At 47.9% G+C, this 15,069-nt stretch overlaps 1 protein-coding gene across 6 annotated transcripts in view; it reads left to right on the forward strand.

Moving 5' to 3' along the window:
• Window positions 1–15,069, forward strand: part of LOC131670049 (glutamate receptor ionotropic, kainate 2-like) — a 71,741-nt gene that overhangs the window by 49,467 nt on the left and 7,205 nt on the right. For 3 of the 6 annotated variants that reach the window (XM_058945364.1, XM_058945368.1, XM_058945366.1), the window contains 7 exons: window positions 128–303; window positions 379–432; window positions 728–892; window positions 6,726–6,809; window positions 7,105–7,257; window positions 11,922–12,023; window positions 12,139–12,240. In XM_058945364.1, coding sequence (XP_058801347.1) covers window positions 128–303; window positions 379–432; window positions 728–892; window positions 6,726–6,809; window positions 7,105–7,257; window positions 11,922–12,023; window positions 12,139–12,240 — 836 coding nt within the window. The remainder of the gene's footprint in view (window positions 1–127; window positions 304–378; window positions 433–727; window positions 893–6,725; window positions 6,810–7,104; window positions 7,258–11,921; window positions 12,024–12,138; window positions 12,241–15,069) is intronic. The other 3 variants (XR_009302421.1, XM_058945365.1, XM_058945367.1) reach the window with 2 other exon arrangements.

Here is a 15,069-nt window from a genome sequence, read left to right on the forward strand (position 1 = left end):
AATCACAGCTGGATATTCCATAGAGCAATTCGAAATGTGTCGAATGTCGTGGTGAAATTGTCGGAGACGTCGTCGTAAAGGCTGAAATCTCCGGTACTGACGTTCTCTATCTATCCATATCCGGCAGGTTTAGTGAAGCTACGGGAGTTGGTGAGGTCACGGAGATCGCAGGACATGGAAATCTATCTGCGACAGGTAGATCTCGAATCTTACAGGCAGGTCCTGAGCGAGATCAAAGCCAAGGAAATTCGCAATCTCATCGTCGACACCAAGCCCGGAAATATGCATCATTTCTTGCGCATGGTACGTTCGACTTTTCTCCCTTGCACGTGCGGGCCAACGGTAGCATTCAATTTCCGTAATTTATTCTGCTCGCAGATATTGCAGCTGCAAATGAACGACTACAACTATCACTACCTCTTCACTACTTTCGTGAGTATCGAGCGAGTGTACTTGGATAGTTGGATGTTGAAGCCGCAAAAATAATCGGCTAGCAAACGTTGTAGAATTCGCTTCGCTATAGAGCATCAATCGTCGCTGTTAGAAAGCTACGACATCGCGATAATTAATGCTTCTGCTTAGCAAGTTAAACGCATTGGGAGGGGATGCCACCAGCAAGGGAAAACTTTACACGAGCCGTTAATTGCACTACAGCGCGAAACGCTAACGAACGCGCACCCATCCGCGCCGTCTGCGTTTACGCCCGTGTAACCTTGTCTGTGCGCAGGATATCGAAACGTTCGATCTGGAGGACTTCAAGTACAACTTTGTCAACATCACTGCCTTCCGACTGGTGGACGCCGACGATGCCGAGGTGCGCGGCGTCCTCAGGGACATGGAGAAGTTTCACGCGCAAGGCAATAGCCTGCTCAACAAGTCGCGAATTATACAGGTCAGTTTTTTCCACGACATCCCTCCTTGGCGGCTACTGCTACGATCGATCTCCCCTTCTACTCGAGAACAAAGCTTGGCGCCCGCTCCTGGATATTCTGCGACCCTTGCCAAACGCTCCTTCCATGTCGCCAGATTCTTTTCTCTCGTCGCTGGATCACTCCGACGAGAGGCTTCCGTTCCGCGCTCGCCCGTCGGCTTGCCACTTCAGCGCGATTTCGACGCGCAGCTAATCGTCATTGCGATCGGAGTTCTCAACCTTCGTCGCGATCGCTTGATTTTAATGATCCCACCTCGACGTTTCCGGGTCGCATTGCCACGTTCACGGTGCAAAATAAAATTTTCGAGCGATTGCGGGCAACGGCGAGCAATCAACGGCATCGGCATTTCGAGACAAGCGCGAAACACATATCCCGCGCACTGCACCGTACCGCGTCAGAACTTTGCTCTCGGGCGAGCAGCGGCGAAACAAACCTACGCGTCGGAACGTCTCAACGGTGGAGCGAGCCAAGTTCGATTGAAAGCTCACCGCCGCGGGGCTAGCGGCTGCCTCGGCTGCTACAATCGCAATCAGCGTCTCGTCTGCGTCGCCGAAGAAGAAGCGGCCTCGCTACAAAGAAGCTTCGCCTCGCATACTGATTGGCCGCGTAACTTTTCCCGCTCGTCCCGGGGGAGGGGTGGGGGAGCTTGTTTACGCTCGATATCGCCGAGCGCCAAACAAACTTCCACCTGTCGACTTGAAATGCTAATCATCCGGCCACGAGAAAAATTCTCCAACTTTTGAGATCTGCGCTCTCGCGCCCGAGAGGTAATTATCTCTGTCGTTACTTGTTCGCGCCCATCGCGCTATGAATCACCGGATAAACTTCCGCTGCTTGCGCCGTAAATCATGCTGTATCTCCTAGTCCGCCTTTCTTCTCCGCTGTTTCGCCTGTTTCTTTTTTTTTCTTTTTTTTTGGTTTTTGTTTTTATGGAGCTTCCAACCTTTATTACGGCCGATGAATCCAAGAAAAGATGCTCGCGGCTACGAGGGCGCGAGGGAACAATCATAGCAAGCTGCGAGTGCGTATATATATGTACGGCTGACGGTCAATTCGACGAGGCAAAGTCGTGGAGAACTTTTCAATTCAGGGATGATCTCGAGCTTGATTTTCCGATAACGAATTCCCGGCGAGAAAATGAATCAATTAATGATCGCAAGGCACCAGGTTTCGCTCTGCTTGTTTGCTTGTTTTTTTTTTTCCTTTTAATTCGTAAATGGCGCGTCGGCTAGCCAAGACTATTTCCATGGCAAACTGAACGTTCAAAGTGTCCGATACATCGACGGGACTCCTCGTTTTTAATTTAAAGTTGCGGAAACGTAGAAAAGGACTTTGAAACGCGGTTACGGGTCTGTCGATCGGATACGAATCGCTCGACAAAAAGGATCTTATCGACGAAAAGTTGCGAAAGCCGCTAATCGACCGTAAAGAATGTAGCTCTTTATACGTGTAGGGACTTAGTCGACTGTAGGTGTGCGTGTGCGGGCGCGGCAAGGTTCTAATTAAAAGCACGCTCGAATTAACCGAGCGAGTAGCACGAGAGATAACGAGCATTCGCCGCCTCGTTCCTTTCCTAATTGATGGCCTCGCGCGAGGAAGGAACAAAGTTCCTTTTGCAAGAGAGAGAGAGAGAGAGAGAGAGAGAGAGACGCACCTGTTGAGGTTCTCTCACGCTACGTCGACGAGCTCACGCGCCATTAAACTTTATTTCCATATCGTCTGTCTTTTTCCTGCTCGAGCGCGTCGTTACGATCGTCGGGCTCCAGTCCGCACTAAAAGTTCAAGTTGGTATCGGCCGCTCCGTCGTCCCTGCTGATAAATCCAAGTCTAGACGATCAATATTGTTTGCGCTAAATAAAAATCGGACCCGACCAATACTCACGCGCTTGCGACGAGAGCAAACTCAATAAACATCCGATCGAGCGGGTCGCGGCTTCAAAAGAGTTTTGCAAACACACAATCAAGCGCGCTCTCTCTCTCTCTCTCTCTCTCTCTCTCTCTCTCTCTCGCTTTCCCTTGCCCCTCAACCTTTATAGCGAAAGCTTCGACAAGGCAGCTATCGCCCAATTATATATATATATATCGATTCACAAAGAAATTGCCCGGCTAGGCCAGCACTCGCGGGCAAAGTAAATAGAGGCCGTTATAAAAATTTTACCTGCGCTAGTTCGCTCGCCGTAAATGGGTTTCGCGGGGGCCGTAAAAACGCAATGTAAAGTTGGCATCCACTCTCGCCCTGCGCGAGCTTCCTCTAAACGCACCCCATTAACGGCATCGGAAAGCTGTCGTTGTAATGCCCTTGCCGCGGAATCGCCGAGCGAATGAAAAAAGCAAACAGGCGCGCGTCGCGATAAACCGTAATAATTCGAGGGCACGCGCGCGGGAGGCCTAATGGATCGCGAGCATATCGCCCGCGCGTCGCTTATACTCGTATGTATAATCCAAAGCCGATCGCTCCCGGCGGCGCTGTCGCGTTAATTGGAAAGTTGTCGGCCGCTCGGCGGACTAATGAAATTTATGCATAATCCACGCAGGCGCGACAACCTGCCCGCGTGCAGCACCTGCTAATGTGCGCGCTGCTTTTTCCTTTTTTCTTTTCGACCCGGCGCGGTTGGCATTTTGACGTTGTTCGCGCGCGACTTTCCGTGGTTGGGTGTCTTGCACCGATTATTTGCATATTATAACGCTAGTCGCGTATCAAAATTCAGGTTTGCAATTTTAGGCCAATGTTATTTGCATGTTCCCTGGGTCGCGGAGAGGGGCGGGATATTTGTAATGGTAAACCACGTAGCTGCGACTCGCAATGAACAAAATGTAATTGAAGATTTTCAGGAAAAAGTCGGTGTGATGCGGTAATAAAATAGATTAAATGAGCGAATAAATTCACTATGATTGATTTGAGCCGAGAAATCAAAACGATATTAAGAAAGTGCGGAAAAAAAAACTCGTCCACTCGTCCGAACGCCTCGAGGGGAAAAGAAAGATGCTCGCAAAGTAGAAAGACGAAGGATAGTACCGGGGGCAAAACAAGTCGGAATAAGGCGCAGGGTCGAATTGTCTGAGCTCGACAAGATATCAGGCCGAGTAAGCAAAAGCAAAAGAGCGGAAGGGAGCGGCGTGACCCTCAGGCTGGGTGCCACGCCACTGCTAAAGCTTTGAGAGTGAGAGAGAGAGAGAGAGAGAGAGAGAGAGAGAGAGAGAGAGCAGGCATCGACCGCAAGTCCGGGAGGCAAAGCCTCACTCATGTCCGTGTCAACACTCAAATATGCATAGGGTTAATCCTGCATATTTGGCTTGCCTATACGAGTAGTTTGAGGCCGCAGCGCCGCGCGCCCGGGAGAGAAGCTTGCTGGCGCCGAGTAGCGTAACCTACGAATTACACGCTCGCGCGCGCAACCGCCAGCCCACGTATACACTTGCGTGCCCCGAATTATTAACGCTTTTTCCGCCGAGGCTAATCCCAAAGACATTTTCATTGATTTATCGCCGATGCTCTTGGGGGCAATCTATCCTTTTTATTTTTTCATTCACGTACCTGTTTTATTGCCAGTCGTCACAGACGTAACAACGAAACGAAATGAAATTTGGAATATTTGTAAATCGCCTAAGAGAGCGCCTAGGAAATTGCGCGTGCTAGACAATTTACAACGATTTCTTAATATAATGCCAAATATTTTTCCTAAAGTGATTTCATTCAATTCCACTAGTATTAACTGTAATGTAGCTCCACCACTGTAATAATATCCATTATCCGGTAGATGAAAGCGATTGTTTTGTACCGTATCGATGAATTGGTTTTGCACTCTAAATATTTTCTCACTTGTCGTATTACATAATCATTCTTATGATAGAACCATGCATTATTACTTTCTCGCAAGAAGCTTTTACGGATTTGGTCTTACAACTGATGATCGTACAACAGTGTAAAAGATACTTAAAAACGCGACGCATGATTTGATCGCAGCCGCAGCTGTAAACAAAAATCGAGCTATTCGCGCGTAAAAGCTAGCTAAACGAACGAGGCACCGGGGCGAGCAGGCAAAATGTACTCTCGAATCCGTCAAAACAATCAGCGCCAGTGATCGTTATCTCAATCAATATTTGCACAAGCGCCGTCGCCTCGAGTGTCGGCGAGCGAGTCAGCGGCACGAGCACTTAACCTTGCCTCTGCCACTCGAAGCTCACCATCGAAATTCATCGAGTGCGCGCAGGACGCGATTTCCATCCGCTTGCTTTTTGTTTTGCTCGCGCGCCGTCGCCGAGAGATTAATATTCGTCGCGTCTTTTCGACGGCTCCCGGTCGAATTTACGAGCGAGGCGAAACTCCCCCCGCGCGTCGAGAGAGAGCAAGTCAGATTCATTATGCCGAGTGCAATTGAACGCGGCGAATTCTTGACGCGCTGCTTCTGCTGCTGTCGTTGGCGGAAATTGTGCTGTTCGAAAAGGGAAATGAGAGGTTTGCACGCTCGAACTGCGTGTAATTTCTTAAGACTGGAAAAGAGTTTGATTTCCACTCCCCCTAACCCCCTCCCCCCTGTTGGCTTCGCTCTCCGCCCTGATATCTACGCGAGAAATTATAATTACGCGCTGCCTTTTAACCGAGAACTTTCGCGTTTTCTCGCCTGGCATTGCAAGTCGGCTTTGCAACGTTTGACGATGGAGCCTTGCCTTGACAACTCTTATGAAACCTATCGGCGACAGCAAAGACGTCTCGCTCTTTTTCTTCGCCACCCCTGTCTTTTTCCGCCCGCGCGTAACGTGCCATTGTCTCGCTGCTGCTGAGAGCTGAATAGTCTCGCTGGAAAGCTTCTTTTTCGAGGACCCAACGACAGATCTCTGCTTGTAACGACGTCTCGTTCTAGTCGTCGTTTGTTTGTTTAGGGTCCGCTACACCGGTTGCGCAAACGTGCTCTTTGAGACATATTTATTGAAACTGAGAAGATGTATTTTTTTCTCTAACAAAGGAACTATCCCAACTCGACCCCACCGATTTTAATGATTTTTGGATATATTGTTATACTCGAAAAATATTCGTCACGTGTTTTTTTTATCGGCTGACATCCACTTTTAAGGGATGAAATCCACCCCTGAAAACTACCCCGAAAAATGGTTTTTTTAATATATCTCTGCATCTAATGAATATTTTTAAATAAAATCAACGCCAAAATATTTCTTATAAGTAGGTGCTTCTACTGATATGATTTTATTTAAAAATATTCATTAGATGCAGAGATACATTAAAAAAACATTTTTCGGGGTGGTTTTCAGGGGTGAATTTCATCTCTTAAAAGTGAATGTCAGTCGATAAAAAAACACGTGTCGAATATTTTTTCAAATATTACAACATATTCAAAAATCATTCAAATCGGTGGGGTCGGGTTGGGGTGGTTCCCTTGTAAGAGAATTGTCACGCCAATGTATTGTTAACGAAATGAAAGAATATACGGAAATACTTCTCAATGAAAGCTAATGACTAACTACGCTCAAATCTTTTGAAAATTAAACGTTCCTTACGAAAGATGAAAAGTTACTAAACATATTTGTAAGACTTTTTAGCGATTAGCTCTTTAATTATATTAGAAAGAAAAATGACTTGCATATCAAGATTTTCATCTCATCAATTTATAAAAAAAACAAAAAACTATAAGAAAAGTAAAGACTTTGCAATTAACGCCACACAGACACACGTATTCCCCATAAATTCACTTAGAAAACTAACACCTTCATTTATGGGCACTTGTACTATAACGTAACATAACGTGTTAAATGTTTACTTATATCATTAAATTTCAGTCGACAAATTTTGTCGTTCACGCTCAATCGGACATAAATAATGGAATCATAAAAGTAGTACAGAGAGCAGAGACAAAGCTGCAGGTATTTCAGTCAATTACCGTCCTCGCACGTAGGACGCGTGACATAGCTTGTCCCCTAGGTCACTCAAAGGCAAACTGTATTGATTTGGTGGATGTCACGATGAATTTTAGAGCAAAAATCTACACTGCAATATAATTATCACGAAACCAACACAAACACCAAATCGAATAAAATAAGAAATGCATTTGACGCACCAGAACCAACACGCAACACGTACACATATACACACACAGTAACCTTAGTATGGTTCAGCCAATTAAGCACGGAGAGCCATCCTAATTAACAAATGTTACAGGCAGAAGCAGCGCTGATATACGATAGTGTGCAGGTGTTCGCGGTAGGACTGCGTACCCTGGAGCAGTCGCACGCACTTAGGCCGATGAACATCTCGTGTGAATTGGAACATCCGTGGGACGGTGGACTCTCACTCATCAACTACATCAACACGGTACGTGCCAAACTTTTCTTCCTCCCTTGGCTTCTTTTTTTTTCAAAGTCAGATACTGCCGCTGCTTCTGCTGTGCCGACGACGTGAGTTATCACTCGATGGCACTATGCCAAAACGTTTGCTTGCCTCTCTGTGTCACCCCCCCCCCCCCCCAGCCATTTTTTTTGTTTTGAAGCCTCTAATTTTCAAGGTGGAGGGAATTTATTTATTTGGTCGTTTGATGAACGACGCGTCGCCACCAGAAAAAGGCTTTTGGTTTAAATAAAAAGCGACACGCGACGAGACAGTCGCTCTTGTCCGCGCGCATCGATGCGCATTTTTCGATTCGCTTCGTTCGAGAAAAAAAGCTCTTTTGTGTTCGTGGAAGCGTGTTGCTTTATTGTTACGCTTTTTGCAATCTTTCCCTCTCCCTTTTCTCTCGCGTGCGCGCGCGTGTGTTTTCTCGCGCCACGAATAGATGTAATTTGATTTGGCGCTCGTGAAATTGCCGGGGATTAAGGAACTTTTGCCGGCAATGTTGTCGCGGCACGTGACCTTTTATTCGCTTGATAGTTTTGTGTGATTATTCGGAAATGGAAACGCACGGCTACTTTGTAATTGGAAAGAGGGAATGCCGCTTCTTCGGGAATGTACTACGCAGTTCGGAGTACTATCGTGCAAGGCAACGGCTGCCTTGTAAAATCAAGTTCGGTGTTGCGCACGAAAGCTTCCATTTGTTTACATTTAAAGAATTGTTTCTTTCCACGTGTATCCGCGAGTGTATCCGTGTTAAATATTTGGCTTCGAAAACGAAGAGCGTCAATTCCGCGCTAGTATTTTACCCGATCGTTCGCTATTTTTGAATATGAGTCGTAACGGTCGCGTTTAACATTTAACCCATCACTCAATATTCTACTCCCATTTCTCGTTACATCTCTTTCCACTATTGGATGTCAGTTTTTGACGCAGTCGTCACTGTATACAGCTAAAATTGTCACTCATGCTAAATATTTCGGAAGAATTGGTCATTCGATTACAGCTTTCAATCAATTTCTACGAACGCAAAATCGCCCTAAAAGAAAATTGCCTCTCGTAGTATCATTCAAACCAGTTTCCCAAAAACCGTTTCATTCGGTCGCAAAGACCGCAAATAGTTTGTATGGTAAACTTGGACCCTCGTAAAAGAAAGAGGAAGAAGTATCGCCATCCGATCGGGATAGGGGGGGGGGGCGGCAATTGTTGGTCTTCGTCGTCGATAAAATCTTCCTACGCGTGTTACTGCGGGCAACTCATGCTGAACGCGATAGGCAAGGATCGATAAATTTTTGGGCGAAGCACTCGACGTATCCCTCGGCTCGCGAATAATGCGCGCGTGCGTGTGTCGCGGGGCCAGTGGTTGGTCGTCTAGGTAACGCCGGCAGTGGAATTCGAGAGAGAGAGAGAGAGAGAGAGAGAGAGAGAGCGGCGATGACGTTCCGCGCGCACGCGGGGAAGAGAATTAATCTCTCGTCGCGCCGGCCGCAGTTACATCTGGGCGCGCGAGGAAAATCATAATTATGGTAACGAGGGCGCATGCATATGCGCCAGCGCATTAGGCGACGGCCTCTCGTTTCAGCGGCGCCGCCGAGCGCGATAATAAATTGCGAGCGGCGCGCGCGCGCCGACGCTCGGGCTATTAGCGCTGCAAGTGCCCGTGGCAGGCGTCGGTATCGACGCTCCCCGGAATGTCAAGGTGCATTCCGAGCCTGGCAAGAGGAAAGGCGACGCCAGCTACGGAGCGTGCCGCAACCTCGTACGAGCGCTTGCTCCGGCTCGCTAATGCCACGCGCATTGGCACCAGGACGACGATCGAACGCCAATTTCCGCTCCCATCCACGGCCGATCCATTAACTCGCCGTCGACGGACTGGGCGATATTCACGGCGGACGTCGGCGTCAGCGGCAAGCGGGACGACCGGCGAGGGACAAAAGTCGACGCGATCGAAGCAAAGTTGACAATTGATAATAATCGCGCGCCGGCCGCGGCTGCAATATTGCGATTGTGCGGCGTGCGTACGCCGAAGCCAAATCGCTCGAACGTGATTTACCGCGCGAGGAAACTCCGACGCGCCAAGTTAAATTGCGCTCCGAGCGCGATACAGCCGTTGCGAATGATTTCTAATTGACGCCTCGTCTTTTGCCCGCGGTACGGAGCTCGCCATCGGGGCCGTGACGCGCAACTGCCAATTGCCGAAATGCCATGTGGCAAGCTTAGCCCGACTCGCGCGCGAATTCCGCGCACGGCCTTACATCGGCCCGGGTGATCGCGGCCGTATCCATGGTTCGACGCGTGCTCGCGTATCGCGTGTCAATGGGCTTGTCAGCAGGACTCTCTCGCTCTCTCGCTTCGTTATTAGCACTGCATAGGCAATGGTGCGCGCGCGAACAGTTCCACTGCTGGTTTTAGGCTCCCCTTGGCGTGGATTATTCCTCGATTCGAACGCGATTAATCGAGCGACGAATTTCTTTGCTGTTATCAAAGCTGTTGAGAGCACGCATTGCCTCAAAGATGCGGCTTGTCGAGAGAATATCGCGCCGATCTTCCAAACGTGTTCAGCGTGTATCGATCACATTTTCTCCGAGGCGCATTAAAATTTGGCCGTAAGGGGGCCGCCAGGGATTGCCTTATTTCGACTTAATAATCTCGTCGGAAATTCTCGCCGACATCGAACCATATCAAAGAGAGCGAAACTCGTAATCATCCGCTTGGAGGATTGAGCCATTCTCTCGCAACTCAAATCTCAAGTCCTCTCGAAAGTTATGAGCTTGAGCGACATTGTCGAAAATCCGTTCGCTTAATTGCGCCCAAAGAGACTTCATTGGCGGGGCGCGGCGCGGCGCGCGGCGCGCGTCGGCGAAAAGTTTCGCCACGCCGCTAAAAAAAAGAAAGCACCAAGCAACTCCTCTTCACCGCGAGCAATTAAATCAATTCATTAACGGTGCACGCGAAAAAGAAAGGGGAGCGCCGCGAGCGAGATAAGGAATAATTATCGCTCGAAAGATGTTAAGCTACTGCCTTCTCCCGTCCTCTCTGCTAATTAACCGAGGCTTAAACTTTTTCTTTCGTTACTTATCCGAGTGTTCTTGCTACGGTTGTTAGCCGTAGTTTCAATTTCAGGCGCAAATGTATAATGGACGCGCGCGAGAGAAAAAAAAGAAAATTAAAAGCACCGTAGAGAGAGAAGATTTATAATGGCTGTAATTCTAGTCTTTTTGTCGCGAGCATTCATCGCTGTTATCAGATTTATTGCGATTTTGCCGGCAAGCATTTTTATGACATATTGTAAATTGCCGAGTGCATGTATTTACGTGAGAGAGAGAGAGAGAGAGATAGAGAGTCAATGCACAATGCTTCACAACGAGAAGAGTTTTTACTTCGCGTGTGCGTCTGTGTGTATGGGTGGTTAAAAGCAATGTGATTCTAGACGCATTTTGAAATTGGGCATAATTTTTTATTCATCTCTCTTCTTACACATAAACGCACAGTTGGATTTTTTAGATAAAGTCGAGAGCACGATATGCAGCAATAAAGTATAATAACAGTAAACCGTTGAAAGCTCTGATCATATTCAAATATGTAAAACGATTGGTCCTTTCCAGCTATGTAATCCTCAAATGCAAAGCATCCTCTTCAACGTTGCTGTAACATCTGGCTGTATCGAAAGGCTGCCTTATACCTAGCGTACAAATTGCACGCCACGTAAAAACCAGTAATGCAATCAAAAGTGCGCGACTCCGGTATTGCTCATTCGATCGGCACGAGTCAATTAAAAGAGGAACAAAGCAAGCTCCGCGGGCTCGTAAAGAAGCGGGAAAGGCACGCCGGACAAATGACATTTCGAGCGAATTGACGAGGCGGCTGCTGTGCGGGCTTGGAATTCATTAAGCCGCGAAATTGAAATAACAAACGGGCCGAGGCCGCGAGCGTCGATTTTTCCGGGCGTATCGACATTGTCAATCGGGAGCATCGATGCTCGCTGCGCAAAGTTAATTTCGTTCGGGACAGTGGAACGCAAGGAACACTTTCTTTCGCTCGAGGTGCGCGCGGAGAGAGAGAGAGATCTATCGGGCCACAGTAGAGAGGTGTTCGTCGCTTAATCACGAGATCGCGAGGGCGATGCAAACGCGATGTAAACTCCGGCCGAGAAAGAAGTCTCAGCTTGCTACTCTCTTTACTCGTGCTCGTTACCTCGTCGCGCTTGCTTTTTAACGCTCTTCCCTCGTAAATTTGAACTCTTTGAGCGAGCAAAGACGCTTAGGGGCGCGGTTTTCGTTCGGTCTGCTGCTTCCTTGATGGCTCTCGTCGGGATTGTTGCTTATCGGAAAGCTTTCGAGATCTGCCGTTTTAGCTGTCGTTCATAGATCGCTCAAACAGTTTGGTTTCAGCTCGTCGAGCTCGTCGTAACAGCTGGCCTGAATATTACGGGTATCATTAAGTCGCCGCTTAACGGCTTTCGCCGGAACTTCATTTTTATCACAATTCTCGACGAATATTTATTGGCAACCACGGCCACGGAGAAAAATTGTCTTCCACTTGCTCAAGTGACAGCAGAAGTAGCAGCAGAACGTGGACTTGACTTTCAACGCGAACTCGCGCCTCTCTAGACTGTATAATGATGACCATCGCTCATCTTTGTTCGCACACAGGTGGACAGAAAAGGGATTTCCGGGCCCATAGGTTTCAAAGAGGGCCGCCGGATACAATTCAAGCTGGACTTGCTCAAGCTTAGGCAGCAGTCGCTGGTCAAAGTACGTTTGCACACATACACGGATCACATACGCGCGCGGATTCACAAACCTTGCCTTCCTCGCGCGATTAAGCGATTCCCTTTATTTCCTCGCACTTTATATCTCTTGGCTGTAGGTAGGCGAGTGGAGGCCAGGTTCAGGAGTCAACATCACGGACAAGTCGGCATTCTTCGAGCCCGGCGCCACCAACGTCACCCTCGTGGTCATCACCATTCTCGTAAGTAGATTTCTCACTCGCCATTCTCCCTTCCTCTCGCTCTCGCGAGCGTCTCTCGTGAATATGCATGAGCCTGCCGCGCGCGCAGACCCGAATTAGCTTTTTAGCTGTGATAAGTTCGTTTCGCTCGTTGTCACCACTGCCGACTCGCTAAGGTACCTCAACGAATCCTTTTTTCGTTTGCTGCTTTTCATTGAAAATTAAGACGACGCTCGTTACCGTCGCCAAGATGAGCTCGTGATTCGATCGAGAAACCGTTTTAGAATGTTCCTACGAGATTTTTCATCGCTCGTCGAAATTCCAGGGCCGATATTAGAGGAGGAAGACTCGCACGCGCGCACGACGGCGCGGGCGTAAAAGAAACTTAGTTGAGCCGTATACCGCGCGTCTTCGCGTACACATAGAGTCTCGGCAACTCGGCGAGTAAAAAGAAACCGGGCGGCGAACTTGCAGGGAGAAAGCCGAAAAGCGGCGCACCGTAAAACACACGCGGACGCTCCTCGTAATGGTAACTAACGAAAATGGGCCGAAGATGGCCGGCTAGCTTGGAAACTTGGCAAAATCGATGGGTTCAGCCCGGCGTAGGCTTTATTAGATTTCCACGCGGGCGCATGTTTACGAGGTTCGTTCTCTCTTTCTCTCGAGCCAATATTCGTGCCGTGGAAAAAAAAAGTTTTCCTTTTTTTTCTTGTTTTTTAACCTGCTACTCGTCTGGTTTACGAGCTACTATAGGCCACTACCGCGTATACATCACTCTCTTTCTTCTTCGCGCGCGCGATAAAGCCAGCGCGCCTGCTGTCGTGCGAGAAGGTATGCGGACGAATATATGACGACGTTTGCATACTGCTCTATTTTTATTTACGGACTCCTTCCGTGGAGAAGGAAGAAAAAGGATAAGGGTATTTATGTGCGGTCGTTCGCGAATTTGCACGCGCGCTTCCTTTTGCAACGATATATAAAGAAGTACTTATGAAAACTGACGATTAGGCGCGCGCGACCGTGGCTTTTGCCTTTTTTTTTATCTTCCTCGCCGACGGATCACCGTCACTCTGCGCGCGTCGCTCGCGCGATAGAGTTCGCTTCGGGCGCTCTTTTTTTGTCCGCTCAATTGCTTTCGGATTCCATGCGCGACTCTCGATGGGACGTCGATTGGGCTACACGATATTTAGCTCTCCTAAATCGAGAGGAGCGGCTTTTAAGCCGCTGCTACGCTCTCACTTTCGCTTCCGTGCTTTGTCACCGGCAAACATAACCGTTTTAAATCGACGAATTACACTTGACGCCGCGTTCGTCTATGTTTTCTGCTTTCGACGATCAATAAAATTCCTGTTGCAAAGATCGAAGGCTCATCGGTATCACAAGTAGAACTCACAAGTAGAGCAGATAAACGCTATAGTCAGGCGCGATCGAAGCGCAAAACGAAAAGATCGCCTGTTTTCAAACGCGAAATTACGCCACGACAAACTATCGCGGCTAATCAACACAGGCACGCGCGCGAAGCAGAAGTTAGCCGGAGGCATACGTGCAAGCGATGAAACTCTGTTCCTTTATTGTGCCGCACGGGTGCAGCGAAGAGGGGGAATTGCAAGAGGAGGCCAAACGTCGTACGCGTGCGCGTATGATGAAAAGCGCTCCATTGGCTTCGTTTCATTTTCGACCCTATCTCTCTCTCTCTCTCGTTCGTTAAACCGTTTCGCGATATTAATTTGGCCGGACTTCGTGGACGCTTTTATTTCGATGACATTTAACTTTCAGCCACGCCGTGTAAATTTTTGCGCCAGCGCGTGTGTACGAATTAATCGCGTCGCGCGTACGACAAGAGAGCGAGCTGGAGATTTCGGCTTTAATTTCAAGGAAGGAAATTATTTCCGGCGATAGTGGTTATTCACGGAGAAGCGTACGCTAATCATGGCGCACTTGATGCTACCCGAGAGAGAAAGAGAGAGCGAGAGAGAAAGGACGAGATACTTCAAAACGGGCTGCGGACTATGTAGTGGGTACTTGAAGCTTCATCCCCTTCCTCTCCACTTGAAGATTAAAACTTCATATTAAACCATTAACGTCGGGCCTCTGTAATTACTGCTTCTTCATTTTACGAGAATATAAAGCACTCAGCGCGGGAGGGGCCGAGCGCGACATCGTAAAAAAGTCATCTACAGCTATGAACCCGCGATGATTAAGGTTTTTGAAATGCCAGTCGAGTGCCCACTTTTAACGAGAGAAATGCGTATGCAGCATATTCCACGTACAAAGCGTTCCGCGCGCTCGCGCGAAAGATCAACTTTTGCGTTTTCGTTGTTTTCTTACTTGTTTTTTTTTTCTCGTATTCGAAAAAAAGTTGAAAATGAATAGCCTCGCTGGAGCGTGTTCATTAATTTTCAATTCGGCGAAAATTTAACGTATCGAGCGTGATTAATCGATCGTCGTTTTTGTTGTCCCGAAATCATATGTATTTTTTATCGGAAATTAATGATTGAAGTATACGTATGTATGATAATGATGTGAATTCGAACGTTAATAAAACCTTTCTTTCGCCACGTTATCGGTGCGCTTTAACATTTTACGCTGAACGCGTCGTTTTTAAACGCACGATGGACATTATCTGCAATCTGCAGAATTCCTGATGCGTGGATGTAGCGAACATCGAGGGATACTGAATTACCGCAAATTCAAGCAATAAACTTTTAGGTACGACGTTACTTGTAATTACCAACTTGACTGCGTCATCGTGATAACTGTCGACAACGTTGTCGCGGCAAATTTTTCGATCGCTTTCTAAAGCTAAGAATATCGCTGGTTATAAAATGCATATTCATACGAAAAGAAAAA

Source organism: Phymastichus coffea, unplaced genomic scaffold (assembly GCF_024137745.1).
Source record: "Phymastichus coffea isolate CEN01 unplaced genomic scaffold, Cenicafe_Pcof_1.1 PCOF00099, whole genome shotgun sequence".
NCBI classification, from domain to species: Eukaryota; Metazoa; Arthropoda; class Insecta; order Hymenoptera; family Eulophidae; genus Phymastichus; species Phymastichus coffea.